The 26,617-nt window shown below is 41.5% G+C and overlaps 2 protein-coding genes across 10 annotated transcripts in view; one reads left to right on the top strand and one right to left on the bottom strand.

Annotated features, from left to right (window-relative positions):
* Window positions 1–246: 246 nt before the first annotated feature.
* Window positions 247–19,906, top strand: col1a2 (collagen, type I, alpha 2). The gene is made up of 50 exons (XM_069694494.1): window positions 247–428; window positions 2,243–2,247; window positions 3,659–3,694; window positions 4,204–4,287; window positions 4,963–5,019; window positions 5,309–5,353; window positions 5,495–5,548; window positions 5,695–5,748; window positions 5,881–5,934; window positions 6,050–6,103; window positions 6,735–6,788; window positions 7,072–7,116; window positions 7,336–7,434; window positions 7,598–7,651; window positions 7,979–8,077; window positions 8,503–8,547; window positions 8,772–8,870; window positions 8,986–9,039; window positions 9,151–9,258; window positions 9,360–9,413; window positions 9,518–9,616; window positions 9,825–9,878; window positions 10,055–10,153; window positions 10,257–10,310; window positions 10,419–10,472; window positions 10,594–10,647; window positions 11,021–11,074; window positions 11,173–11,217; window positions 11,476–11,574; window positions 11,797–11,904; window positions 12,013–12,066; window positions 12,180–12,233; window positions 13,455–13,508; window positions 13,658–13,711; window positions 13,944–14,051; window positions 14,330–14,383; window positions 14,937–14,990; window positions 15,086–15,247; window positions 15,361–15,468; window positions 15,892–15,999; window positions 16,249–16,302; window positions 16,404–16,511; window positions 16,644–16,697; window positions 16,851–16,958; window positions 17,101–17,154; window positions 17,415–17,522; window positions 17,677–17,920; window positions 18,099–18,283; window positions 18,418–18,660; window positions 18,840–19,906. The coding sequence occupies exons 1-50, from the start codon at window positions 359–361 to the stop codon at window positions 18,984–18,986; spliced, it is 4,059 nt and encodes a 1,352-aa protein (XP_069550595.1). The 5' UTR covers window positions 247–358; the 3' UTR covers window positions 18,987–19,906.
* A 4,985-nt stretch (window positions 19,907–24,891) lies between these two features.
* Window positions 24,892–26,617, bottom strand: part of LOC138618563 (focal adhesion kinase 1-like) — a 60,467-nt gene continuing 58,741 nt past the window's right edge. For all 9 annotated transcript variants that reach the window (XM_069694451.1, XM_069694459.1, XM_069694406.1 and 6 more), the window contains 2 exons: window positions 25,149–25,234; window positions 24,892–25,062 (listed from right to left, as the gene is read on the bottom strand). In XM_069694451.1, the coding sequence (XP_069550552.1) occupies window positions 24,936–25,062; window positions 25,149–25,234 (213 nt within the window). In that variant the 3' untranslated portion in view covers window positions 24,892–24,935. The remainder of the gene's footprint in view (window positions 25,063–25,148; window positions 25,235–26,617) is intronic.

Genomic DNA, 26,617 nt, shown 5'->3' with positions numbered 1-26,617 from the left:
AAGAATGGATCTAATTAAAACGTTGCACTCGTCATCATCGCCAAAGCTTTGCCAAACGGTTTCTGGTGGAGAAGAGGCAGGGAGATGCAGGACCACATGACTGCCTCTGAGCTGCAGAGGGATGGGAGTCAGATTGGGTTTCTCTGCTCTCATTGGCCAGTGGGCTGACTTTTGACACGCAGACCAGGGACCCTCCTGCCGTATAAATAGGCCTGACAGAACTTTATTATTCTAGCATCACGGCAGCAGGTTTCTGCGTTGTTTGGAGTTACTCTCGTCACCACAACTGTATGCCTGCTTGAAGGTGGTTTAAAAACAGGGGCTCAGCGGCACAAGGAGTCTGCATGTCTGTTTAGACATGCTCAGCTTTGTGGATACCCGGATTCTGTTGCTGCTTGCAGTAACTTCATATCTAGCATCATGTCAATGTAAGTTTGAATATCTGCTCTTTTTTTTCTATGATGGATATTTTTTTTCGGGTCCCACTACTTGAGGATCTTGCGCTTGGCTTTTGTTTGGGACTTACATCATGGTCAACCTGAAGACAGCTCTAAGCACTGCTGAATAAAACTCAACGGATTGAGCTCATGCAGAGGATTCTTCACTTTTTCCAAGGATACAATTATCATGATTTGAGTAGTTTCCGAGAGGGAGAAGTTGCACTGCTGAAAAAAAAAAAAGTTTTCTCGCTTTGAAAGAGACGTTTAAGTAGTCGGCTTTGTGTCTTTTCAAATCTTTTAATGCATGTGAAGTTATTAAAATAGGTCAAATATGGATTTTCTTATTTAGAAATAGGATGAAAAGCTTTGTGGGGCGTTGTACAATTGTTCCATCCACTCGTCCAGGGAATGACGCTCTCTCATAAGCAATTGCAATGTCTCCCCCTGGTGGACAATGGTGCAAACACCTACTTGGCACCAATTTGATTTTCTCCTCCTAAATAGACAAACCTTTTGATCAGAGCTAAAGTAGAAATGACAATAAATTCTAGATTTTTAGATTGTTTAAATCTTTTCTAAGAATGTCTTTATAGTTAATGCAAGTATGGTTAAATATAATTCAAATTACAGAACAGTTTAAAGATACGATACAAAATAAGCATTTAAGTTTAATCTTATTGGCAACCTTTACATTATTATATTACCTGAAATAGGAAAATGAATAGTCTTACATCAACTTGAACGTCCAAGTGCGCACCCTTGTGGTGTGAGTCGGACTTGACGTGTCAGGTTCATGGGGAGGTCTCAGCGTGTCAAACCCAGCCATGACTCGCAGGTCCAGATTCATAGAAGGCAGCTGATGTTCACCTGCAGCACAGTACAGATGAGAGATACAAACATCAGCCACCAAAGAAGAATACGGTCATCAGACTGCACTGAAATTCCCCTTTTTGTCCCAGACCTATGACAAATGGCACCTTTAACATCATTGCAGCAATCTTAAGACGTTATCAATAACAGATGTCATATATTCCCTTGATAAATTTTGTATTTTATGTCATGTTTGCAGTAGCAGGCCAACTATTCCTGTCCCCAGGGGATGAACTACCTGTTCAGGCCTGTTCGCAGCTGCAGCCTCAATATCTGGAATGCTGCAAAACTGAGATTCACACTCATTACAGCGTCAGACAGTTTGAAGAAGTTTGCTGTGATTCACAAACTGTGTAGACATGGCGTCAGCTACGTTTATAGCTGGGCTGAGACATTTTATTCTTCAAACAGTGTGTTAACAAAGGAACATGCAGGAAAGCTAGTTGTTTCAGATAAGAATTGGTTCAACATTTCCATATAGAGATGATGTGTGAAGTGTAAATATTCCCAAACTCTGACACAATATTTATGCCTGAGATGAATGTTATAACAATCCAAACACCCAAAAAAACCTATCTTTGTTCCTCACTTCAATTATTCTCTGCAGTTCTTTTTGGATGTGGCAGCTATGACTTTAACACAATCACAACCATTTTTATTTTAGGACTTGAATGCATCTTAGTTTGGTAGAGTGCAGTCACCCTGCGATTAGTGTGTGTGCTTTTTTTTTTTAGGCCTTTTTTGTCATGCAGAAGAGAATATGACACTTTAAAAACAGGTTAACACATTGAACAAAACACAGATGGATGGAAATTACTTGTTTTCCTTATCAGGTTTTGCCCTAAAATTGATTATTATGTTCTAACGGAGTATTCCCTTTTTCTCTCCCTGCCATCTTCTGCCTCCTCCTCCTCATCTCCACAATGCCACAGTCTCGGTTAGTATGCATGCATGCTACAATGAAAACAATATATGTTTAAGTTAGCTTTACCTTGTCACTTTGCCTTTTTTTTTTTCTTCTTCCAAAACTTGTGAAACATCCCATGAAAGATGTGGTCTCAGTTATCCTTGACCATTTGAGCAATCTCAACGATGGCAGAGCGTTTCATTCTAGAAATTCCTACCTCTGAACCAAGTTATTGCTTGCAGTTTTCTCCCTTCCCGTTCATGAATAGGTGAGGGTCCTATTGGCTAAACTTTGTGTCAGTGAAAGCTAAAACCTCCGCTATGAGGCACCCATGGGGCCTGGTACAAAGGATCCTTTCTGAGGACAGCAGAGAGGGGGCAGAGGGAGGTTTGCCCCTCACAACTGGCTTTGGGTCAGTTTGAAGTCTTCTGCTGCTCCTTCATTTGGATTTGATTCAGAAGCTAAAACCTGGTCTCAGACCAATGAGTCAAGGCTGACATTTCAGCTTCGATGACACTAAAAATGCCAAATATAGTACCTCAATCACATTTATTTAAAATGATTCTGCTCACAATTGAGATTGCCAAAACCCAAACACCTATCAGCATGGTGTTGGCAGCTTTATCACCAGCTTTTTAAAATGCACTTTGTGTTTCTGGTCATGTGTCAGAATATAATTTTCTCCATGGACTGACATGCTCTTACTGCTAAGAGATTGTTGAGTCTGGTTTTAGGCGCTTCATCATGTTGCCTCTCAGCATCTCTGTGCACATGTTGATCATTTATATCACATGCACATTGCTCTGCTATATTCTCATATTAATTCCTGTATCTGCACGAGCATGCCTCATCTATAATTGTGAAAGTATTTCTGCATGTTGAGTTATTTAATTTTTGGTTAAATTGGCCACTCATCATTGCGCTTATGCACTGAAGTAATGAAGCTGAATGTTTGAGTTATGCCTACACATGTGCCAAACCCTGAAAAGACTGAATAAATACATCTTACATTTATTTATCTTCTTTTCTATGTAGGGAAGCATCAAGGTGAGCACATAACATGTTTCTTATGTGTCATTTAGCACCTTTTAGTGTGGCATATCAGACATGTGAAGCATTGGTTAAATTCGAGAAGATCACAGGGCATCTTGGTGATGTTTGGTCTGATCATTGAAATGTGTTTTAACTTCCTACAACTCTTATTGTACGGTCAAGTTCGTTTATTTACACATTTTATTGATATTACAAAATATCAGATTGTTAAAACATAATTCAGATTTGCTCTGAGCATTCAATTATATTTAGTGAGGCGTAGATGAGATGCAGTGGCCTGCTTTGCTAGAGGAACAGTCTGGAGATGACATGTTGCTGAAACAACAAACTGAGCCATCTGCTCCGTGTTGTGATCTGACTGAGTGATTTTTTTTTTTTTGTGCCGCAGGGTCCCCGAGGAGACAAAGGACCTCGAGGTGACAGGGTAAGCTGAAGTGAAACTCTGCTGCTTTTGATCAATTAAACAAACATGTAATTTAATTATTTAAAGAGGTATATTTATGAAGCATCTTTGGTGTTTGTTTACATCATTTGACCTTTTAACCTCATTAGGCCACACCCCTTTGTTTACAACACCGACAGCCATAGTTTTAGCCCTTGATGTTAATAATAATGTGAACGAATTGGATAGATCATATTTACAAAAAAGATCTAATTACTATTATTTACATTTTCATTTGTTCCCACAATTCCCACTGACATTAGGCCTTTTCATTATATCCTATAAAAACATAATTTGCTACAATAGGGTTTGATTTTATCTATTTATTAATCCACAAATAATGTTTGTATTTATTTAGGAAATAAAATTTGAAAATTCACAACATGATGAGCCTTTTAGCTTCTGCAAAATTAACAGGCCGCATTATCGAATGTCAGCAGCTGATAATTTAACCACAGCGTTCACTCACTCATGTCATCTGTGTTTTACAGGGTCCTCAGGGCCCAAATGGAAGAGATGGCAAACCTGGACTCCCTGGACCCTCTGGCCCCCCTGGTCCCCCTGGACTTGGAGGAGTAAGTCTAATGTTTATACTAGTAAAAAAAATAATAATCAGCCTGCCGAAACTGTGTTATACTAATGTATACCAAATGTGGTTTATAATGCGACACCGGCTCTAAAATGACTTTGGATATTTCTCATTTTGCAAACTGCAGTTTAAAACAGCTAAATGTGTCTGATGTGTGAATCGGACCCACATTTGGCTTTCTGCTGTCACCTCTGTGTCGCCATGGCAACTTCCATAAAACTCCTCCTTAATTGTATTAGTTGACCTCTATTGACCTCGCTGCCTCATGAATGATGTAAAATCCTGTAACCTTTGACCCTCGAGGCCTTTCTGAAACATGATACCGAATTAGGTCACCGCTGTTACAATTAACATCTATTCAAAGTCTATAAACCCTAAAAAAAACTCTTCCACTTGCAGTTTTTGGTCGATAACTTTTCAAGTGAAGATATGTGCTAATTTATTTAAAAAAAAAAAAAAAAAAAAAATTTTTAATGGTAAAACAAGTGTGGACAACTGGAACAACAATGATCAATGTCAGCTTTTTCAGTATTTGAATTTGGTGACTCCTTTACCTGTCTAATTGCCGTGCTGTACTATTTTAATTTTTGTATATCAGTATGCACAAAGGTGTTAATCGGGGTGATTAATCTGTGGTTGTTGGTTTTATTTTGTTCAACAGAACTTTGCTGCTCAGTATGATGGTGCAAAAGCCCCTGATCCTGGCATGGGACCCATGGTGAGGGCCCCTCTCGTTCTCTCAACGCAACACACACACATAGACACGCACCCATGTGTGTAACACCAAAACACACATTTCCAGGCAGCCACATCAGTCCACGTTTATTACTACAGTTTTCTTTATACGTGCCTTTGTGTGCTTCCCCATACATCAATAAATATAGATCATGATAAGTTTCTTGTTTGTCACATATTTGAATTGTGATTTCAGTCTTGAAACAGTTCTAGTAATGCTCATGACAAATGACTTCTTAACAATTGATCGTTAATTTATTTCTTCCTTTCAGGGTATAATGGGTGCTAGAGGACCTCCCGGACCTCCTGGACCCCCTGTAAGTTGAAACTCTCGCCAAAACATACCCAATATAATGATCTGTTAACCTTTGACCAATTACTCATATTCCTACGCATACCCTTAATATTTTATCCTGTTGGCATGATGACTAAATGCGAGGCCTCCTCTCATTCAACAGGGGCCTCAGGGACACACAGGACATGCTGGTGAGCCCGGAGAGCCTGGACAAACTGTAAGATTATCCTCCAAAATATCCACAATTTATTATGTGAACAGAACTGGAGTCATTTGTGCTCACCACTATTGTCAGACTGACTTAGCTGATGCCATCTTGATAGTTCAGCTATGAGATCTTAATGCTGTGATTTTCTTTCGCAGGGCGCTGTTGGTGCTCGTGGCCCCCCTGGACCTCCTGGCAAATCTGGAGAGGATGTATGTACACATTTCTAACTGGGTTTTTTTCTTCCCTTTTTTTATATAATCTTATTGGAGTTATTTTGAGTTGCTGCTGCAGTTTTTGTTGTTTCACTATCAAATGCTAAAGTCTGTTTTGTTGACTACCAGGGTAACAATGGCAGACCTGGCAAGCCCGGAGACAGAGGTACCGCCGGCCCTCAGGTGAGAAACATTCGCCAAAACATGGAGGATGACTCAGAGACCACAAACAGATCTGAACAGGCATTTGTATTGCAAACGTGGAGGAAGTAATATTTTCTTTGTGTTTTAATTGCAGGGTGCTCGCGGATTCCCCGGAACCCCTGGACTTCCAGGAATGAAGGGACACAGAGTGAGTGTCCATCTTTTCCTCTGCTTGACCCCCACCTGCCCCTTCCTGCTAAACTAAGTCCCACTGGCTTGAAAAAAAAAAATACTCCAAAGCAGAATTGAGTGGAGGAAGAGACACCAGTGTGCTGGACTTAAACTGTTATAATGAGCACCACTGGGAGCGATTATGGACCTCAGCTCCTTTTTCCCGAGCAAACCAAAGTGCCCGATGACTGCCACTGAAGTTTTTAGCCACTGTTTTGCTTGAAAATGACTGGATTGCCAGAAAGGAACAAACATTACTGATGGAGGTCACTACATGGCTGTTAGGTACTGATCTTCCAAATAAGCTGGAGCCAGATGTAAAGCTTCTTGTGAAACTACATTTCAATAGCTCATATGAAGTTTTAAATGTCTCCTCTCCCCTTTGAACTATTCACAGAAGTCAAAGAAGCATATTTCTTGATTATCCACATTCCCTCGAGAATCTGGATTGTCTATTATGACATGGATCCTTTTCTCCTCTCAAAGTCCCAATTTTTTTAATTCTCTGGAGCAGTGCACCACCAGTTTTTTTTACATTTTTTTTTTTTTTTGTAATCTTTTACCATGAATGTGACATCTCTCATCATCTCTGTGCCTCTGTGTTTCAGGGTTACACTGGTCTGGATGGACGCAAAGGAGAGCCCGGTTCCGCTGGCGCCAAGGTAAGGCACCATCTGACTTCTACGCAACTGCACCAACAAATGTTTCCACCACATACTTTGATTCGTTTTAGTTTCCAGTTTCTTTAAGTCCTTATTTATTTGTTAATGTAATCCTTTTTGCAAGAACCCGTGGCTATACAGTTACTCTTAATGAGCTATAAGTGTAGGAAACCTCTTTAACTGTATTTCAGGAAATACACAATTCTCTGATTTGGCCTCTTAACCTATAACCCTGACACACGTCCAGATACCTCATCATGTTATTTTCCTGCCTCCCTTGTAGGGTGAGTCTGGTGCCCACGGAGCTGCTGGAAGTCCTGGACTGGCTGTAAGTTTTTTGATTTAACCAAAGATTGACCTGTACATGCAAGATATCTTTAAAAGTAGATTCTTACGACTGTTCTTCTCAGTGACAGTTATTTATATACTCGTGTACCATTTGTTACAGCCATATTGGATGTATTTTTAATTCATTTTATTTACACTAATGCACCATTTGCCATTTGTATGATTGCAGTAAAATAAATGTTGTATGTGTTGCCTTCAGGGATCTCGTGGTCTGCCCGGTGAGAGAGGTCGTGCTGGGCCTGGTGGCCCTGCTGGAGCTCGTGGTGCTGATGGCAATGTTGGACCTGCTGGCCCTGCTGTGAGTAATTTATATAAGATATAAATCATTGTAAATCATTATATAAAACCCTGTCCTGTGTATAAAATTCGAGCCGCACCCATGTCTTAAACTTTGACCTTTATGTGAACTTTGACCTGAACGACATGTATCTTGACATCACGGCTGCTCTTCCTCTATCCAGGGTCCTCTTGGTGCTGCTGGTCCCCCAGGTTTCCCCGGCGGCCCCGGCCCCAAGGTGCGTGTGATGTCACTTCCTCTCTCATGTTGTAGTGTCACAAAAAGAGACCATTCTTATTGACATACAGGGTCAGTATCTTCTTGCACTATCCCCATGGGAATGAATCATATATGGAACACCTCCACCTACTGTGAAACTGTTGATGCAGTCACTAAAACACCATTCATTCACCCCATTCACATTTTAATTATTGTTGTCCCACTTAAATACAAACCAAAACAAAGACATTCTAATATCTCATTTGCTGCTCTAACTATAAAAGCAATAACCACCAAGTTATATTGATGCATTGTCTGATTGTGGATGTTTCTTTGTCCTTGACAGGGAGAAGTTGGAGCTGTTGGATCTACTGGCCCAGGTGGACCTCAGGGATCTAGAGGAGAGCCTGGACCTAATGGTGCTGGTGGGCCCGTTGGTCCCCCTGTAAGTAGACTAAGATGTTGCCACCCTCCTCACTTTCCTGTCACTTGTAACCCAGCCTGGGACTATTATTAGTCTTTGAGGACTTTGATTTACTCTTGATTTCAAGAAGACTTTAATAATAAATTATGAATATTGTGGCACAAATGATTCATACACATCGCTGCATTTGCATATTACCTAACTGCTTGAGTTGCTTAGTTCTGTTAACAGTAGAGAGCAGTCATATTGGGATTTGATATTCAATGTTATAATGTTAAATTAAAGTACCAGAGGTCAAAATCTCCTTTCTTAATTACATTTGATTTATGCTCACTTATTTATCTTCTAAAAAGTCAAATGTAATCGTTTCCATTGTGATGTTTATCTCGGTTTTAGTTTTTTCTTTGTTTAATAGGTTTGACTCATTTCTGATACTTTCCCTTTAGGGTAACCCTGGTAATAATGGCCTGAACGGAGCCAAGGGAGCTGCTGTAAGTATTCGACTTGTACCAAAAGTGCATGCATAGGTCAAAGGTCATCTAGGGTCACATGGAGGTTACACCTATACTTTAGTGTATATGACGCATAATCAGGTTTTTTGAATCATGTTCATGAAGCATGTATGGACCAAGCATTTTATTGTAAATTTGCTCTGAGAGAAAAGGGTGATACATGAAGGTGTTTTACTGACCTGTCTGTTATGGCTGGCATTTAGGGCACCCCTGGTGTTGCTGGAGCTCCTGGCTTCCCCGGACCAAGAGGAGGACCTGGACCCCAGGGACCTCAGGGTTCTGCTGGACCTAGAGGCCTGGCTGTGAGTGCACAATCAACACAAAAACATCCACAAGTTACATACAGTACACTGACAGTAATTTTATGCAGATGACTGTTCTTTTGATTAATTACATATTTATCTGTTTCTATTTTAGGGAGAGCCTGGTTCTCAAGGCATCAAGGGAGATGGTGGTCCCAAAGGAGAGCCTGTACGTTCATTTCCTGATCTTGTTCATCAATTTAAAATGTCACCAAAATGATTTCAGGAAACCTCTGCTGACGCAGTTTATGATCCTCATCTTCTCTGTTGCCTACCTCAGGGTAACTCTGGACCTCAGGGATCCCCCGGACCTCAGGGTGAGGAGGGCAAGAGAGGACCTTCTGGTGAGCTTGGTGCCACCGGACCTTCTGGTAACCGTGGAGCTAGAGTGAGTACCAGACTGTCATCTCTAATGGTCATGTTTCACCTGCACCACATCCAGAATGATGTTACAAGGATCCGCTGTTAATGCCTGTGTGTCACCTTTAGGGCGCCCCTGGCGGCCGTGGTCTGCCTGGTTCTGAGGGAAGATCTGGCCCCATTGTGAGTATTCAACAAGCAAATCTCTTATACTTCCAATTACAGTCAACATTTTGTCATCTGTTAAAATCTTCTCCTCATAATCGGTCTCTTCTATCCTTCCTTAGGGTATGCCTGGTGCTCGTGGTGTTACTGGTGCTGGTGGACCTCGTGGACCCCCTGGAGATGCTGGCCGTGCTGGTGAGCCCGGCCCAGCTGGACTCAGGGTGAGTCTTTTGAATCTTCTTGAACAGTGTTGGATCTAATCTTGGTGTGAGTTCCCCGAGTTTAGCAAATCAAACCTCAAGGGGAGACTTGGCCTGTCGCAAACTGAACAGTTTAGAGCAGTAAGGCTGGAAAGTAAAAGTAGTAACCCAAGGAGTCAGTTGTATGCTGTGTATATCTTAATGACTGACAAATGTATTGCTTCCACAGGGTCTCCCAGGAAGCCCTGGAAGCTCTGGACCCCCAGGAAAGGAGGGACCTGCTGTAAGTGAACCTGAATTTCATAATAAACTAGAATTTATTGTTAATATTATTCCCCATTTTTAATTTTTAAATGCATGCATTTCTGCTGGTCTCATTCTGTAACTGTAATAGTGACCATTGCCCAGATTAATACACTTTACATAATGTCCTCTGGCACTCTTTGTTTCCTGCTCTAGGGTCCTTCTGGACAAGATGGACGCTCTGGACCTCCCGGCCCAACTGGACCTAGAGGCCAGCCCGGAAACATTGGCTTCCCTGGACCCAAAGGACCATCTGTGAGCATAAATAAAGCCAGAATTAAAAAACAAAAAGGTTTTTCCTTGTTTTTGTTTTTTTTAACTTTCTCACAACTCGTGCTAAACTTGCATTTCCCTTCAGGGTGAGGCTGGCAAGCCTGGAGACAAGGGAGCCACCGGCCCCACTGGACTGAGAGTACGTCAAAAACACATGATATAATTATAAATAAAATATCAACAGCCAAATAAAGCAACTCCTCCACTGTTAGCTGTTACAGCATCATGTTCCTATCTTTGCGTGTAGGGAGCCCCTGGAGCTGATGGCAACAACGGAGGCACTGGCGCCACTGGACCTGCTGTGAGTGTCCTTACGTGGACCTTGATTAGATTTTGTAGCATTCAAATACAACATCATGAAAAGATTTTGTTACAATAATTAACACTGTGCCATTTGTAACTCTTCTCTTTTCCTTGTACAGGGCGGCCCTGGTGAGAAGGGAGAGCAGGGATCTTCTGGAGCTCCTGGCTTCCAGGTTTGGATTCATTTCTAATTACGTTGTAAATAGCAAAATAGAGCAGTATTATTAAGGCAAACAGGACTCTATTTTACCGCCCTTTAGGCCAATGTTGTGATTTCTTAATATCATTCACTGTAAGAATGTGGAAACATACACACAGAAGTAACAGAAGTGTCTTTTACAGATGCACTAATCTTATTGTAAAAAGCCATTTCCCTGCTGATTGTGAAAAAGTAGTGTTGCTAAGAAATTCTAAGAAACAACAAAAGGCCTCCACACTGTCACCAATTCTATGCAATATTTTTTTTTATCCACACCATCATATTGCCCTGCTCACTTCCTTCCTGTTGATGTCCTGGGAGCTCATGCTGTGGCTTGATATTTTCAGGGTCTGCCTGGACCCGCTGGACCTGGTGGAGAGGCTGGCAAGTCTGGAGACAGAGTAAGCAAACAAACATATTAAGTTCTCACGTAATGTCATTATTAGTATTAAAACATCCATACAGTACATACTCTAACCAACCGGTCATGTCTCTGCAGGGTATCCCCGGAGACCAGGGAGTTGCTGGACCTGGTGGTGCCAAGGTGAGATCCCCTGTCCATACCTTTGTTTGTCTGAACACATGAAGTACAGCCGGATGTTCACACACTAGTAGAGCCTTGATATGTTATGGGTTTATGTGTGTCAAAGGAATCCAGACCCTTTATTTATTTTTTATTAAGGTTTCTTAATTCAAGTAAAATACACAAACTTTTAAAGCAACAAAAACCCTCTCAGAAATGTTTTCTAATTTTAGAAGATTACTTTTGCATATAAATGATAAAACGTGTGTGCGTCTCCAGGGAGAGCGTGGTAATCCTGGTGCTGCTGGAGCTGCTGGATCTCAGGGACCAATTGGAGCCCGTGGACCTGCTGGAGCCCCTGGACCCGATGGTGGCAAGGTAAGATGATGCCATGGCCCTGGGAATTTATCAGAAGCAAAGGCTACAATGAAGCTGAAAATGTTGAGCACACAAACAGTAGCAGAGTTTTGCTGACATCACATCATTACTGAATAAAATCAGGTCTTGTGGAGTTTTTGTGGCGAATCTTTATGTCTTGAATTTTGCCAAAAAGATGCGTTTAGTGCAACAATGAACCAAAGTCCGTTTTTCTGTTTCCAGGGAGAGCCTGGTGTTGCTGGAGCTGCTGGTGGTCCTGGACATCAGGGACCTGGTGGCATGCCCGGTGAGCGTGGAGCCGCTGGTCCTCCTGGAGGTAAAGGAGAGAAGGTAAGTGCCAAATATCTACCATCTGCAATAACGGGGACGTTTCTCAGTGATGGCGTATTGTTTCTCTTTCTTTGTTTGTTTTACACCTGCTTCCTCTCTCTCCTACAGGGAGAGGGCGGACACAGAGGCCCTGACGGCAACTCTGGCAGAGATGGCGCCCGTGTAAGTTAAACTCTTCTGCCGGCACTTGGCAAAATTTTTGTATCCATTTACTCATTAGTTTGAGTATCTCAGCCAGAGTTCTGGTCTCAGTGTCGCTTCTTCTCTCTTTCTAGGGTATGGCTGGACCTTCTGGACCTCCTGGACCCATTGGAGCCAATGGTGATAAGGTAAGTCAGCGTTATAGTCACCAAAAAAAAAAAACTCCGAATGGTGTGTGTCTAGGATTCGCCGGTAATACAAACAAATGCCGTCGATGTTTTTTTTATGTGACCTAAAATATGGTCACCACCAACGTCATTCAAAATGGCAGAGAGACCCCAGTACCGCTGACCTACAATGGACAGTCATGAGCGGATGCAGCATTCTCATACTGTAATAAATTGCTGAGCAAGCCCACACGGTATCTTTGGACCACTCACGTCTCTGCAACGGAAATTGTAATTACCCCCAACTTAGCACCGTCCCTGAATCTAGAACCTCAACACTGCCATCTAGTGGTTATTTTATAAAATTACATGAATTACTTACCTACAAATCAATGTACAATGAGAGGGGTTGTAACATAAAAACAAATGTAACAAATTAAATTGAATAGATATTTATTTTCAGTTTTTTTCCAGTTTGCAGTGATTAATGTTGCCCCGTGCAGTGCTTTTTTTTCAATATTCAGGTCATTTTTTTCTGACTGTTCAGTGCATTAGTAATAATGATATATGAACATATATACATCCATTCATACTCATACATATACTTTTACACATACATGTGAAAATAAATTTAAACGAAACAAGGGTGTTCAGGGAAAATATGAACTCCCATGCTTCTTGTTATTTCTTTTTTGAAGCCTCAGGGAGAAAGTGATTACGAAACACAGAATTTCTATTTGTAGCATTCATATCAGCTAATCAAGTTTCAAAATTCATTCATATCAGCTGACTTGTTTTTCAAATTCACTGTTAAGCAAAATGAACAGAAATATTTTGGGTCCAGTTCAATTCAATTCAATTTCCTTTTAAGTGTAAACTAAACAAGGATTCCAGGCTTTAGAGAGGAGATAATTATTTGTATTAAACCCGTGGAAGAATGAAAATGACACCAAAATATATGTTCGGAGAAAGGTTTAACGTCAACAGTTAAACAAGGACCAAAAACACTTCAGAGTCACCGAAGAACACACAGCAAGGAAACAAAATAACACAAAACAACAAACTAGGCCTTTTACAGCATGACTCCAGGCCTATAGAACTAAAACGATTTAACTTATAAGAAAGTTGGAAAGCAAGTGCTGTTTGTGTGTGCAAACTTATAGATTGGATGGTAGATCGATAAATCAACAGATAGGTGGAATGATGCTCAGTTAATGAAGCCTTCCTTGTTCTCTCCTTCAGGGTGAGAGCGGTGGCTTCGGACCTGCCGGCCCCGCTGGACTTCGTGGAGCCTCTGTAAGTAGCTGTGGATCACTTCCTGATTTACAGAAATGTATTGTTGTGACATTTGTCACTGTAAATATCAGATGAAGACCTCAGCAGAACACAGGGCTTTAATGTACCAGTATAGGCACTCTTTCTGACCAACTGCTTGTTGTCCACAGGGAGAGCGCGGAGAGGTTGGCCCTGCTGGAGCTCCTGGATTCGCCGGACCCCCTGTAAGCCCACAGCCAATCACCTTCAAATACACTATCCCATACACATATCTTGCTTATTCCCCAGATCATGATCAACACAAAAAGATAAATAAATAGTTACATAACACACACACACACACACACACACACACACACACACACACACACACACACACACACACACACACACACACACACACACACACACACACACTCTTACCCAGATTTTGACGCAGCCTTCCCTTTCCTGCAGGGTGCTGACGGTCAGCCCGGAGCAAGAGGAGAGCGTGGACCCGGTGGAGCAAAGGGAGAGGTTGGCCCCTCTGGCCCATCTGGACCCGCTGGACAGTCTGGACCTTCTGTTAGTACCACGCATACTGGACACACACACACACTGGCAATGGCAATTGATAAATCTCATCTGACTGGAATAGTTCGAATAGGCTATACTGGTCTCGGTGTGTGATTAAGTTAATTCGATATCAGTCTCCATACTGTGAGAGCATCTGCTTTGGGATGACATCATAAGTTATTTCGGAGTGTTAGCTTTGCATCAGCACTTGGATCAAATTTGAAATTGTAGTTTGTATACTCCGGTGAGATAGAAATAATAAAATGATGATCTCTTTCTTCTTCTAGGGTGCTTCTGGCCCTGCTGGACCTGCTGGTGCTCGTGGAGACACGGGTCCCTCTGTGAGTACTGAAACATGCAACTATACAGATTTAATCATTGTCACACAACATTTACCTGCCAAACACACACTCTCTCTCTCTCTGTCTCACACACACACACACACACACACACACACACACACACACGCTCACAATAGCTCTGCAGGCTTTTTACATCAAGTAAAAATTCTCGTAACACCTAATGATCATCCAAAAACATCAAAGAAGAACTATTCAATTTGTGGTTATTCTAGTTTTTAATATTTTTCCCAAAACAAGCTGAATGAAGACCCTTTTTCCTGCAGCTTGAGCCAACACATTTATCAATATGGTGCTCGTTTTTAGCCTTGCACAAATAGGAATGAGTAAAGTTGAAAGAAAATCAACCAGAAAGCTCTGGTAGTGTTCGTCACAACATCAAAATGACCTTTAAATGATTATCATGATCGCAAAATATTTCATTATATGTTCTGATATCCTTATATTAACTCTCACTCCACTCACACACACAAACCTACACACACCTGATATTATTGATGGCCCTTGTATAACCTCTGTATGTGTTTCCCGTCAGGGTCTGACTGGTTTCCCTGGTGCTGCCGGCAGAGTTGGTGCTTCTGGTCCCGCCGTGAGTGCTGATTTTGTATTTACGGTTATTAACAAACTCACATACACACACGTAAACTTGATATTAATCCACTCTCCTTCACTTACTCAACTCAGGGTATTGTTGGACCTCCCGGCCTCGCTGGTCCCTCTGGTAAGGATGGACCTCGTGGTCTCCGTGGTGATTCTGGTCCCGCTGGTCCTTCTGGAGAGCAGGGAATGATTGGACCAGCTGGTCTTGCTGGAGAGAAGGGACCCTCTGGAGAATCTGGTCCCCCTGTACGTTATAGCTTTTTAATCAAAATATACCATTATATACACAACTTTCCTGTGCTTGTATAGTTCTCCATCCTGAACTCACTGATGTGTGATGTGTTTCTTCCTGTGTTTAGGGTCCTCCTGGTGCTCCTGGAACTAGTGGTCCTCTTGGACTTCAAGGATTCGTTGGTCTGCCCGGTGCTAGAGGAGATCGTGGTTCACCTGGTGGTGCTGGTGCTGGTGTATGTACAAATTAGTACTAATGGTCCAACCAAAACATTCACCTGCACTATGACCCACTAAAAGCCATGTTGTATTAGTGATTTATCATTTCAACTTTATTACTGCAGTAGTGTGGAACTGTCTTAAAGGTGCATTGGCAGTCGATCTGGTCAAACTATAAATTACGCAACTTAACTTCTTGCATGCTAGATGTTAAATATGCACGGACATCAGTGCCAGACTGGCGCAAGACTACATCATTAAGAATTTGAAAGGATCTCACCAATGTAAATATAGTTGTACCTTCGCACTGGGAAGATCTCTAGAACATAATAAAATAATTTCATGCATATCAGCACTTTACCTGAACTTGACCTGAGTTGGTCCACATACTGTATGAAGACTGTGTTTGACCCACTGTTTTTCTCTGTGTCGTATCACAGGGAGAGGCTGGTAGAGTTGGACCTGCTGGTCCTTCTGGAGCCCGTGGTCCCCCTGGCAACATTGGCCTGCCCGGTATGACCGGACCCCAGGGAGAGGCTGGACGTGAGGTAAGGATTTGACAAGCTTATTAAAAAAAGAAGCCCAGTGACCAGCAATAATGACCTCTGAATAGGTGGGAGAGAGTACGAGAATATACTTCATTTATTATTACTTATTTTAACAACATATATGCGAGCGCTTCAATTAAAAATGACTTGTTTTTCTTTATGAGACTGGTCGATGGACTTATTTACAATTCGACATGGTAGCCCAACAGGAACCAATATGTGAACTTTAATATTATTTTCCCTCCACAGGGTAACCCTGGTAACGATGGACCTCCTGGCCGTCCCGGTGTTGCTGGATTCAAGGTAATGTCCTCGTAAACACATTAAACCATATTCAGAACACACACACACACCTGCAGTACACTGTTCTCTGACCTGCATGTCCTCCTGTCCACCGTACACAGGGAGATCGTGGTGAGCCTGGATCTGCTGGATCAATGGGACTTGCTGGTGCCCCTGGACCTGCTGGACCCAGCGGAGCTGCTGGCAGACCTGGAAACCGTGGAGAAGCTGTAATTATTTTAAATCTCTAAATTACCTTTTTTTCAAGTAGCATCATTTTCAGGGTACATGCACCCACAATCATCTGCTTGCTTCACTCACTATTTTTTTTTTTTTTTATTCCTCTCTTTCTTTGTCCTTAGGGTCCTTCAGGTGCCACTGGACCTGCTGGCGCCGCTGGAGCTAGAGGTGCTGCTGTAAGTACAGTGAACAAGGTCTTCGAAATGACAGACAGAATAGTGTTCAGTTTTCTACATTCAGAGCATATAAATCTTCCTTGAGTGCATTAAAAATTGTACTCTAGTCCAGTGACTTGACGCCTCTGCCTCTGTGCATACATGTGTCTATAGGGACCTGCTGGATCCCGTGGTGAGAAGGGAGGTGCTGGAGACAAGGGAGAGAGAGGCATGAAGGGTCTGCGTGGACATCCTGGTCTCCAGGGAATGCCTGGACCTTCTGTGAGTAGCTGCACACCAACAAAAATGCACCAAAAATATATATAAATATTTGTAATAGCACCATGATGTAACTAGAGCCATCCAGAGAGCGTCTTGCTGTCACTGTGGTGACATTCAGTGACATTTTTTTCTCCTCCTACAGGGACCCTCCGGTGACAGTGGACCTGCTGGACAAAACGGACCCGCTGGACCCAGAGTGAGTGGAAACCTTATTGCTCTCAGTATGCCAGTGTTGTCTTTCTTCTATCTGTATCCACAGCAGTTACAGTGAAGATTTTGTGTGCCCTTTTCAATACGTAACCATGAGAAATAAGCAGAACTGACTGAGGTCACATTCACGCTGTTTGACGCAGGCGCATACTTACGTACAGCCCCTCTAAATTTGACAGCGCATGACACAGGATTTCCCTCAAAAGATAAACGTTTGACTGTGTAATGTGATGATCTCCACTTCAGGGACCTGCTGGACCTCACGGACCCGCTGGTAAGGACGGCAGAGCTGGCGGCCATGGAACTATGGGTGCTCCTGGTGCCCGTGGAGCCCCTGGATACTCTGGACCAGCTGTAAGCTCAACTCTTTTCAGCTTGTCATCTTCCTAAACATTTTTTTGATCATTTCTAAACCAGTTTAGTGCTGTTATACATGAATGGCTCCCCCTGCAAAGGATCCGACTGCAGCTGTTATGTCCATATCAAGCCGCTGTCTTATCCATCTTAGGGTCCTGCTGGATCTCCCGGTCTGCCCGGACCTCCTGGCCCTGCTGGTGGTGGATACGATGTCTCTGGATACGATGAGTACAGAGCTGATCAGCCCGCTCTGAGAGCCAAGGACTACGAGGTTGATGCCACCATCAAGTCACTCAACACTCAGATCGAGAACCTGCTCACCCCCGAGGGATCCAGGAAGAACCCCGCCCGCACCTGCCGTGACATCAAGCTCAGCCACCCCGACTGGAGCAGCGGTAAGCGCCACTTTATCTGAAAGTTCCTTGATTCAAATATAGTCCCACATTTAGGAAGGTTTTGATGTCTATTGGCTCCCATGTGTTTAATTTATTCAGTTATGCCTTTAAATCAAAACAAAAAGGTAAAACTACTGTCTTCCCATTGGTTTGACTATGTTTTCTTCCTGCTCTGTAGGATTCTACTGGATTGACCCCAATCAGGGCTGCATCAACGATGCCATCAAGGTCTTCTGCGACTTCACCACCCGCGAGACCTGCATCTATGCCCACCCTGAGAGCATCGCCCACAAGAACTGGTACAGAAGCACCGAGGGCAAGAAGCACGTCTGGTTCGGAGAGACCATCAACGGTGGTACTGAGGTGAGCGAGGAGGCATGATTCTTTATTTGAAATCAAACCATTTTAACACCACACAATCAAACAAGACCAGGAAATCACCAATGTAATATTCACTTCATACAAAATAGTCATTGTTTTTACTTTCCCTCTTACAGTTCACCTACAACGATGAAACCCTCAGCCACCAGAGCATGGCCACCCAGCTGGCTTTCATGCGCCTGCTGTCCAACCAGGCCAGCCAGAACGTCACCTACCACTGCAAGAACAGCGTTGCCTACATGGATGGTGAGAGCGGAAACCTGAAGAAGGCTGTGGTGCTCCAGGGCTCCAACGACGTGGAGCTGAGAGCTGAGGGCAACAGCCGCTTCACCTTCTCCGTGCTGGAGGACGGCTGCACTGTGAGTAGCGTTTTGTATCTTTGCGCGTCTTGTTCGGTCATTACTCTGTGATGTTTTAAAGCTGTTATTGTGTTGCAAGACACAGCTGATCTGTGTTACAGCTTTGTGGTTTGCGTTGTTTAGCCTTGACAGCATCATTCTGCTATTAAATCTCTCCTTTCCTTCTTTTACCCCTGCAGAGACACACTGGTGAGTGGAGCAAGACAGTGATTGAGTACAGAACGAATAAACCATCTCGCCTGCCCATCCTCGACATTGCACCTTTGGACATTGGTGGAGCTGATCAGGAGTTTGGTTTGGACATTGGCCCAGTCTGTTTCAAATAAATAGACTCATGTTAAATTAACACCAAAAAGAGAGAAAGAACGAAAAAAAAACAAAAATCTCTGCCCTTCTTTCTGTGTTGTTTTTTTTTTTATACTGAATGCTGATTTCTCTCTGCGCATCCACTTGCTTATGATGGGCAACTATCGGAGAGGACTGAATGGACTAAACGGAGCGTTTGTGCAATGCAAATTAATACAGCAACCCAAAGGGACGCGGGAAAACACCTTGTTGTGGGACATCATGTCATCCTTTTGTAAAAAATAAAAGAAGTGTAATAAAAACGCTGAGAGTATGCATCACTTTGTGGTCTTTGTATATCTTCCAAAGAGGAGGTTTAAAACCACAATTTCCATGAAAAAAAGGTTTAAACTACCTCATGCCTGTACCTAAAGAAAATACTATTGACAAAACCTGGGTCCACAACCGAGATGTTCAGACTTCTAATGCTTCGAGCTTTGTCCCATATCGGAAGGTGCGCAGGTACTTGAAGCCGAGATCTATGGTGCTAATATGCAGCTGTGGAGCAAACCACTTTTTTTTACTGTATTACTTTGTATTGACGTTTGAGGAGTCTTGCATTCGTCCCCTGATATTCCCCCACTTTAAGCAGGTAGAATGTTTCTGAACCTGATGTCTGGTTTTTGTTTTGTTTTTTGTTTTTGTTTTTTCTAGAGGGTTTTTTTTGTTTTGTTTTGTTTTGTTTTGTCTTTTCAGGCTTTTTAACTCTTCCAACCCCCACGCCCAGTGTTCATACTGACAGCACATATTTCATCCCGTTCTGAATGGTTTTTCGGCGGCCTCTCTCTCTCAAAAAAATGACACCACAAAGTCTATTGTACCTATTTTGTATATGTGAGATGTTTAAATAAATTGTGAAAAGTTCTGAAATAAAGCATGTCCAATGTTCCACAACACACTACCCAGTGACTTAAGTGCTTTCATGTTTTAATGACACTATTGAAGGTGTGTCACTGTATTGTGGTTTTAGTTTGGCTGATGATTTTAAATATCATCACCGATTTAAACATCTTCCTATTGTGGAAGCACAGCCGTATCCTGATTTACCTTCCCCCCCTTTTATCTTGCTTTTCAACAGTACATCCAATTTTAATGTACAGTAAATTTCTGTTTACACTGTCCATGCCAATGTGTGATTACTAACGTGCATTGTTTCTTGTAAATATGCATCTTCTCATGTTGCATTTTTCTTGCATAATACAGCTTTTGCATCCAAATAAATTTCTGTGATTTGGATCAAGGCTTGAATTGCACTGATGCATGAATATAGTCATGAGTTCAGTTTGAGTATGTTGAGGGAAGAATAGAATACAAAAGTTGTGAAAACTGTAATCTGATAATACCTCCACATGTAGAAGTATAGTTCTAGTCAGGGTGAATTGAGGCAATAACGCCTTTAAGATCACCTGCAGGACCCTCTATAACCACTGGACGGCAGTCTGGCTTGTTGTTATCAGCATCTCCTTCATGTCCAATACACTTAGACTTATGGGCAGTCAAATAGGCAAATTGTGTTTGAGCACAGGGACGCAAACAAGATGCCTTGGGCATTAAATGCGTGAGCAGAACACAGGAATCTCCATTCTCTTTAATGCATGAAAACTGATATAAAACCACAGATTGGACCCTAAACAGCACAGACCTCAGGCTGCAAACGTTCACTGTAATTTCTGACACAGCCAGGGTCACAATTTGTTGCTGTTGACGTTGTAGCTTCAGTTGCAGTCACAAAGTAGATTTACTCAAGCGCTGCTCTTAAGACTGACGTAACACTTCCTGGCAAATACTTCCTTTTCACTACATTTCATCTGCAACGATTATTCGATTATTATATTATTTTCCAGACCCTTTAGTTCTCCATGATAAATTTCAATATCTATTGTCCCACTAATCTACTTTAAAAAAAAAAAAAAACCTCTGAGGGGTGTACTACCAAGTGAGATTAGTGGGTTAGCGAGGTATGTTGAGACTAAAGCCAGGGTTGTCAGTGTCACGAAGCTGACTAGATCACCATGGTAACTGATGCTGCAAACTTAACCTGGTCCGGAGCGGGTTACGTTGGAGTCATGTCCATGACCGAACCATGTATTGTATGTGTTGGCATGTTGCGTATTGATGATGAAATGTTTCATGGTACAAACCTGAACATGACAGGCAGGTTGGATGATCTATGTCGTTGTAAGTGTCTGTTGTACGGACATCAATGTGTTCAGAGCAGTGTCTGCAAATGTTGTGGGTGACTGTGGCTCAACTGGTAGAGCAGGTTCACCACTAATTGGAAGGTTGGCAGGTCGATGCTGTGAAACTACATGATGAATGGAGGAATTGACAACAGTAACAGCTTTGACACTGCCAAGGTGATAAAAGGCTGTACAAGTACTGACCATTTGATATCTGCAGCTGTAAAGTCATGTTATGTCCTTAATTCTTTTTTTTTTTAAGTCAAGTATGTTGTTGAAAATATGAAAAAAAAAGAAAAAAAAAAGTCATACATTAGTATGTCGTTGAAAATATGAAAAAAAGTAATACTGGAGTATGTCGCGCATGCCAGCATGAAACTCGCAACCTTTTCACTAGGGGGCGCCATTGCTATCCACTGTACTACTGTGCCTCCCAAAAAAATACTACCCATCCAAAATAAGAATGTTATGAATGAATGAATTTGGGAAAAAAGTCATATTATATTATATTATGATAATAATAATATTAATAACATATATATATGTATATGTTTGAAATATGAAGAAAAAGTCATACTATAGTATGTCGTCTAAATATGAGGAAAAAGTCATACTATAGCATGTCGTCCAAAATATGGAAAAAAAAAAAGTCATACTATAGTATGTCGTTAAAAATATGAAAAAAAGTAATATTGGAGTATGTCATGCATGCCAGCATGAAACTCGCAACCTTTTCACTAGGGGGCAACATTGCTATCCACTGTACTACTGTGCCTCCCAAAAAAATACTACCATCCAAAATAAGAATGTTATGAATGAATGAATATGGAAAAAAAAGTCTTATTATATTATAATATAATAATAATATTAATGATATATATATATATACGTTCGAAATATGAATAGAAAGTCATACATGTTGACGTGACTTTTTTTTGTCATATTTTGGACGACATAGTATTGTTTGACTTTTTTTTTCATATTTTGGACGACAAGCTATAGTATGTCTTTTTTTATATATTTCAGACTACCAAAATATGACCCTTAGTAGTTGGTTATACATGATAAGGTGTTAAAGATGAGAAGTTAATGAGGTCTCATGTTCGAAACAGGAAATGAACATAATCATGTATTAGTCTGCACTGTTTGTGTAGGTTGGTTTTAAGATACAGATAGAGCCTGGAAGAGTCCAGGATGGTGAGCCGAGTCCAGCGAGACTGGGGACGGTCGGGGACACGGTGTGGCCAGCAGTAGGACAAGTCCACAGAGGACATCTGAATTGCTTGACTGTGAGGAGGGGTTCAGGAAACAGGTTTTGTTTTTTTTGTGGGGTTTTTTTTTTAAAGTAAAAAACATTTTCAACTTGACTTTTTATGCACCTATTATAGGCTTCCATTCCACCTCTGTGGATATTAGGTGGAAAAAAAGAGTCAAACTCCCCCGTAACACTTATCAAACGTAAATATTTAAATGTTAATTCAGTAACATTATCAAAACAGGCTCTTAGCTAACGGGGCACATTTTGCTTTTGCAGGCTAATGCTACAGAGGGGGGAAAAAACAGGTGCGTGAAAAGAGACAAAATGTGGAATATGAAACAAAAAACATAAAAGTTGAATCTTAACCAGCCTTGTTATGCTGCGTTGTACCTGCATTTCTCATTATCTCCGAGCTCTGGACTCCATTAACTTATAAAAATCGAACATCAACTATGAAGCGAGTTGAACGGAAAATCTCTTGAATTGTTTTGTTTATGTCCAAAAAGTCCAAGCCAGTAATATTTGACAAGAAAAAAATAGGAAAATAAATCTCAAGTAAAAGGTTTTTCCTCAACGTTGGAGCACAGCGATGCGCTCCATCAGTCAGAGGAACTTTGAATGGATCTTATTCTAGGTTTTTGTTTGCCTGCTGTATTTTTTCATAATAATTAAAATACTTTTTTTGTAGCATTCCAAATTAAAATAAGTGTATAAAAGTTTAAGGTTGTATTTAAATCATTTGGATGTTGCCACTCAAACAGCTTTTGTTAATGCACGCAGGACTTTAAATGTGGGTTATAAGTCTGAATGTAGAATTATAAATGACCGAAATTAACATGACGAGAAAGAGAACAGGGAACAAGACAACAAAAAAAAGACAACAGGCAGTGATGCTTCTTTCATAATAACAGTGTTTTATTTGCTTGGTTTAGCAACTGTACACGTGTCTCCTTCCTGAGAATACTGCTCACCTCAGTGAAGAGGTAACAGTGAGAGAATCAGAGAGGGAGGAGAGGAAGACCGAGCTGAAGGGAAGGACAGATAACAGGGAGAAATGTACGCTGGCAGACCGGAAGAAGAGAATTAATACAAGAATAAATAACTCCAGTGGAGGGAGGTAGAAAAGATGGGGTGGAAGGGGGGGGGGGCTATGTGGGATATTTTAAATCATAAACCCCATGAACAGGGACCAACAAGCTCACTTCTGAAACAACACACATGGGATCAATATACGCAGCAAACGTCATAATCTTTACTTTGTTTTTTGAGGAAATTTTGATAAAAATGACTGTTTCTAAACTTGCTCTTGTGTTATCAAGTCAAGCAATATTCGAGCATTTTAAATGAAATATTACTTTTGTGTCGAATGCAGTTCATTTGGCATTACTAGCTAAGTACTAATGTACTACTGTAAATTATAATGAACACCTCCATTGTTATTAAAAAAAAAAAAAAAAAACCACCCTCCCTCCACTTGTCAGCTGTGTCTCCTCCGCTCTCCTTCCTGTTCATCCCTCTCCACTATTCACTAACAATTCATGCCTCAGAAATGTGTTAAAAATAGAGCTTCTTTGTATATTTACTATGCAAGTTAACTTAAAAAGTGGCCTGTGGCAGTTTTTATATTTTTTTCCATTAAAAAAAAAAAAAAAAGACATTTAGTTGGTTCTTCAAAATTCAGCGTTCATGCCATCTCTTGGTGCCTGAGATAAAGAGATCTAGAGAGGGAGGAGGGGGGGGGGGGGGGAGGATGAACTTATGACATTTATGAGCAGCTGTAATAAGCTGAAATAATTTCTGCTCATAAAAAGTTCAAGAGGAAGACTGAAAACCTAACGAGACAAACTGCAAGAGTCGAGGCTGAAAATAGTAATAATAATTAATGATATAAAAGCACGTTTAAACAACAACATTATGAAAACATCTTCATGATCCTCCTCATGCTGGCTCTTCAGTTCCAGTTGTCACATCCTGTACATGGAGAGAGTTAGTTGTGTGTCTGTGTGGCAAATCTTGGCGCGTCCATTCACCAAAACACCCGCGCAGTCCTTCAAGTGAGCCTCCGAAACCTTTAATGGATCCACTGTCTTAAAAGATTAAAAGTAAGGGGTGATTTAAAAAAAAAAAAAGGGATCTTTGAGGATACGTGATGGGAGAGGAGAGTTGTGTCTCTGGATACAAAAGCCAATGATGCAACTTAAGTACAAAACAACACGATATCGACCGAAAACATGTCTGTTTCCAGAGAGCAGGGAAGCGGTGAATGTTCGAGGGAGGAGAGGAGGGGTTGATTGTTTCTGATGTCTGCGCTCCATCAGTTCCTTCTTGTCATCTCAAATATCCATCACATTGTCCAATCTCCTATTTATTGACCAAGAACTATCACGCTCTCCGCCCCTCCTTCCCTGTCCTGCATCTGGACGTGCTTTGGCAAAAAAAAAAAAAAATTTAAAAAAAAATAAAATAAAACTCCGGTTTGATTGGATCCTGGGCTAATGTGGGCGGGTCTGGTTGATCATCTTGAGCCGTGATTGGTCGATGACGTCCAGCAGGTTCTTGGCGTCGACTGCGAGGGCGTGAGCTGCCATTAGCATTTGTTTCTTGTAGTCCTTTTGTAAACTGTTCAGAAGACAGGAAACAGTTACTGTGTGATCGCCGCAGTAAAAAATAAAACGGTAAAACATGTACGATGTGTTTGTCCCCACCTCGTCATCACGTACTGCTGAGCCAGCTTCATCTTCCCTATCAACTCTGCCAGATCTGAATTCAGCAGCTTCTGGGCCATTTCAATCTGTGAGAGTGCAAACAAAATGTCAGGATCACATGTCGTAACGATCCTTTTCAAAAGAGGAGGAACATAAAAGAAATAAAACTAAATATATAAAACATTATCAGCACCTTCCGGGCCCCTTCAATACACGATAAAAGCAGTTTTTAAAAAAATTTTTTTTAAAGAGTATCTAACTCTACACTCACGGTCTGAGGACCGTTGGTCTACATTCATTTATCTGACTGCTGCGTCTGCTTGAGTGGGAGAAGATACACCTTCATTTTGATCGCTTTGTGAAGTGTGGTAACTGTTGCTGTCGTGACCATAAACGATCAATTGACGATTATCGTCATACAAATAACTGATTAGCAATTTAATAAAAATGTTCTCTTCATTTTATGCCACTGTTATAGTGTAAGCCTATTCATAGTTTAATAATGACACTTTTCTGAGGAAGAAGAGCCACGTATTTGCTGTGTTGTTTGGCTGTGCAACAAAACCCACGTTTTTGTCAATCGTGACACGAGATGTCATTATTAAAAGAACGGCAGTCTCACCTCAAACGGTTCAAAACAACATGGAACCAGTGATGGAAATCTGACATTTATTTTTCGTTTCATTCGGCTGTTTGATGAATGGAAACGATTACGCAAAATGATTGCAACCAGCTCAGTAAATTGCAGTTAGGCAACCGAGTTATAATCGTGAGAAACCAAGTGGTGACCTTTCATTTCAGCAGAACTCCAGCCAGGTTGAACCTGAGCAGAGGCATAGTGAGCTTGAATAAGTGGAAACACCAGTGTGGGTGTGCTCGGCCTTCAATATCACACATTCCTTGAAGTTAAGAGACAGAATCTGTCACTTCAAAGAGAAGATACTTTATCCTCCTTTTCAGACCCCCTACGCTTCTTTCTGTTAGCCTTAGCTGCTACACTGTTTACACAAACAAGTGGTGATGTTCACAAGTGTACGGTTTAGTGCGAGATAGTAAACAGAAAACCGCTGGAACCGCTGGATGGTTTCGGTAACTTCACATTTTGACTTGATATAGTAGAAACGATTATTAGCGATACCAATAACATGAACAATTTGTCTGTTCTCGTCAGGTGTCCCGCTGAGTCATGACAATGTCGAGCAAACAGCTGAATGGAATCCAGTCTACACATTATCAATCAATTATACAGTATAAAGGATAGTTTACCAAGGTTGTCCCTCCTGATTTGTGTCCATGGAAACTCTTTTTTAATTTCAACTGACATATCACCTTCACTGGTTACCAGTAGCTGCCCGCATCCGTTTCAAGACGAACAGATCGGGTCCAGTGTCCATCCAGGACATGGTCCAAACTTACATCCCAGCCCGTTCACTCCGCTCTGCATCCACCAATCAGCTTGTCGCTCCCTC

The sequence above is a fragment of the Brachyistius frenatus genome, unplaced genomic scaffold (genome assembly GCF_029030835.1).
Source record: "Brachyistius frenatus isolate BFR_SWC_R1_liver_20210118 unplaced genomic scaffold, ASM2903083v1 Contig_2, whole genome shotgun sequence".
In the NCBI taxonomy this organism is placed as follows: domain Eukaryota; kingdom Metazoa; phylum Chordata; class Actinopteri; family Embiotocidae; genus Brachyistius; species Brachyistius frenatus.
Note: the sequence above shows the minus strand (reverse complement) of the source record. Positions and strands in the feature narration are given on the sequence as shown.

What these genes read in the sequence shown, in the direction of transcription:
- col1a2 (XM_069694494.1), top strand. Translation starts at nt 359, where the DNA reads ATGCTCAGCTTTGTGGATACCCGGATTCTGTTGCTGCTTGCAGTAACT. An exon ending in GTCCCCCTGGACTTGGAGGA is followed by an intron (nt 4,288 to 4,962) that starts GTAAGTCTAATG and finishes TTTGTTCAACAG; the next exon opens with AACTTTGCTGCTCAGTATGA. An exon ending in CTGGACTTCGTGGAGCCTCT is followed by an intron (nt 13,509 to 13,657) that starts GTAAGTAGCTGT and finishes TGTTGTCCACAG; the next exon opens with GGAGAGCGCGGAGAGGTTGG.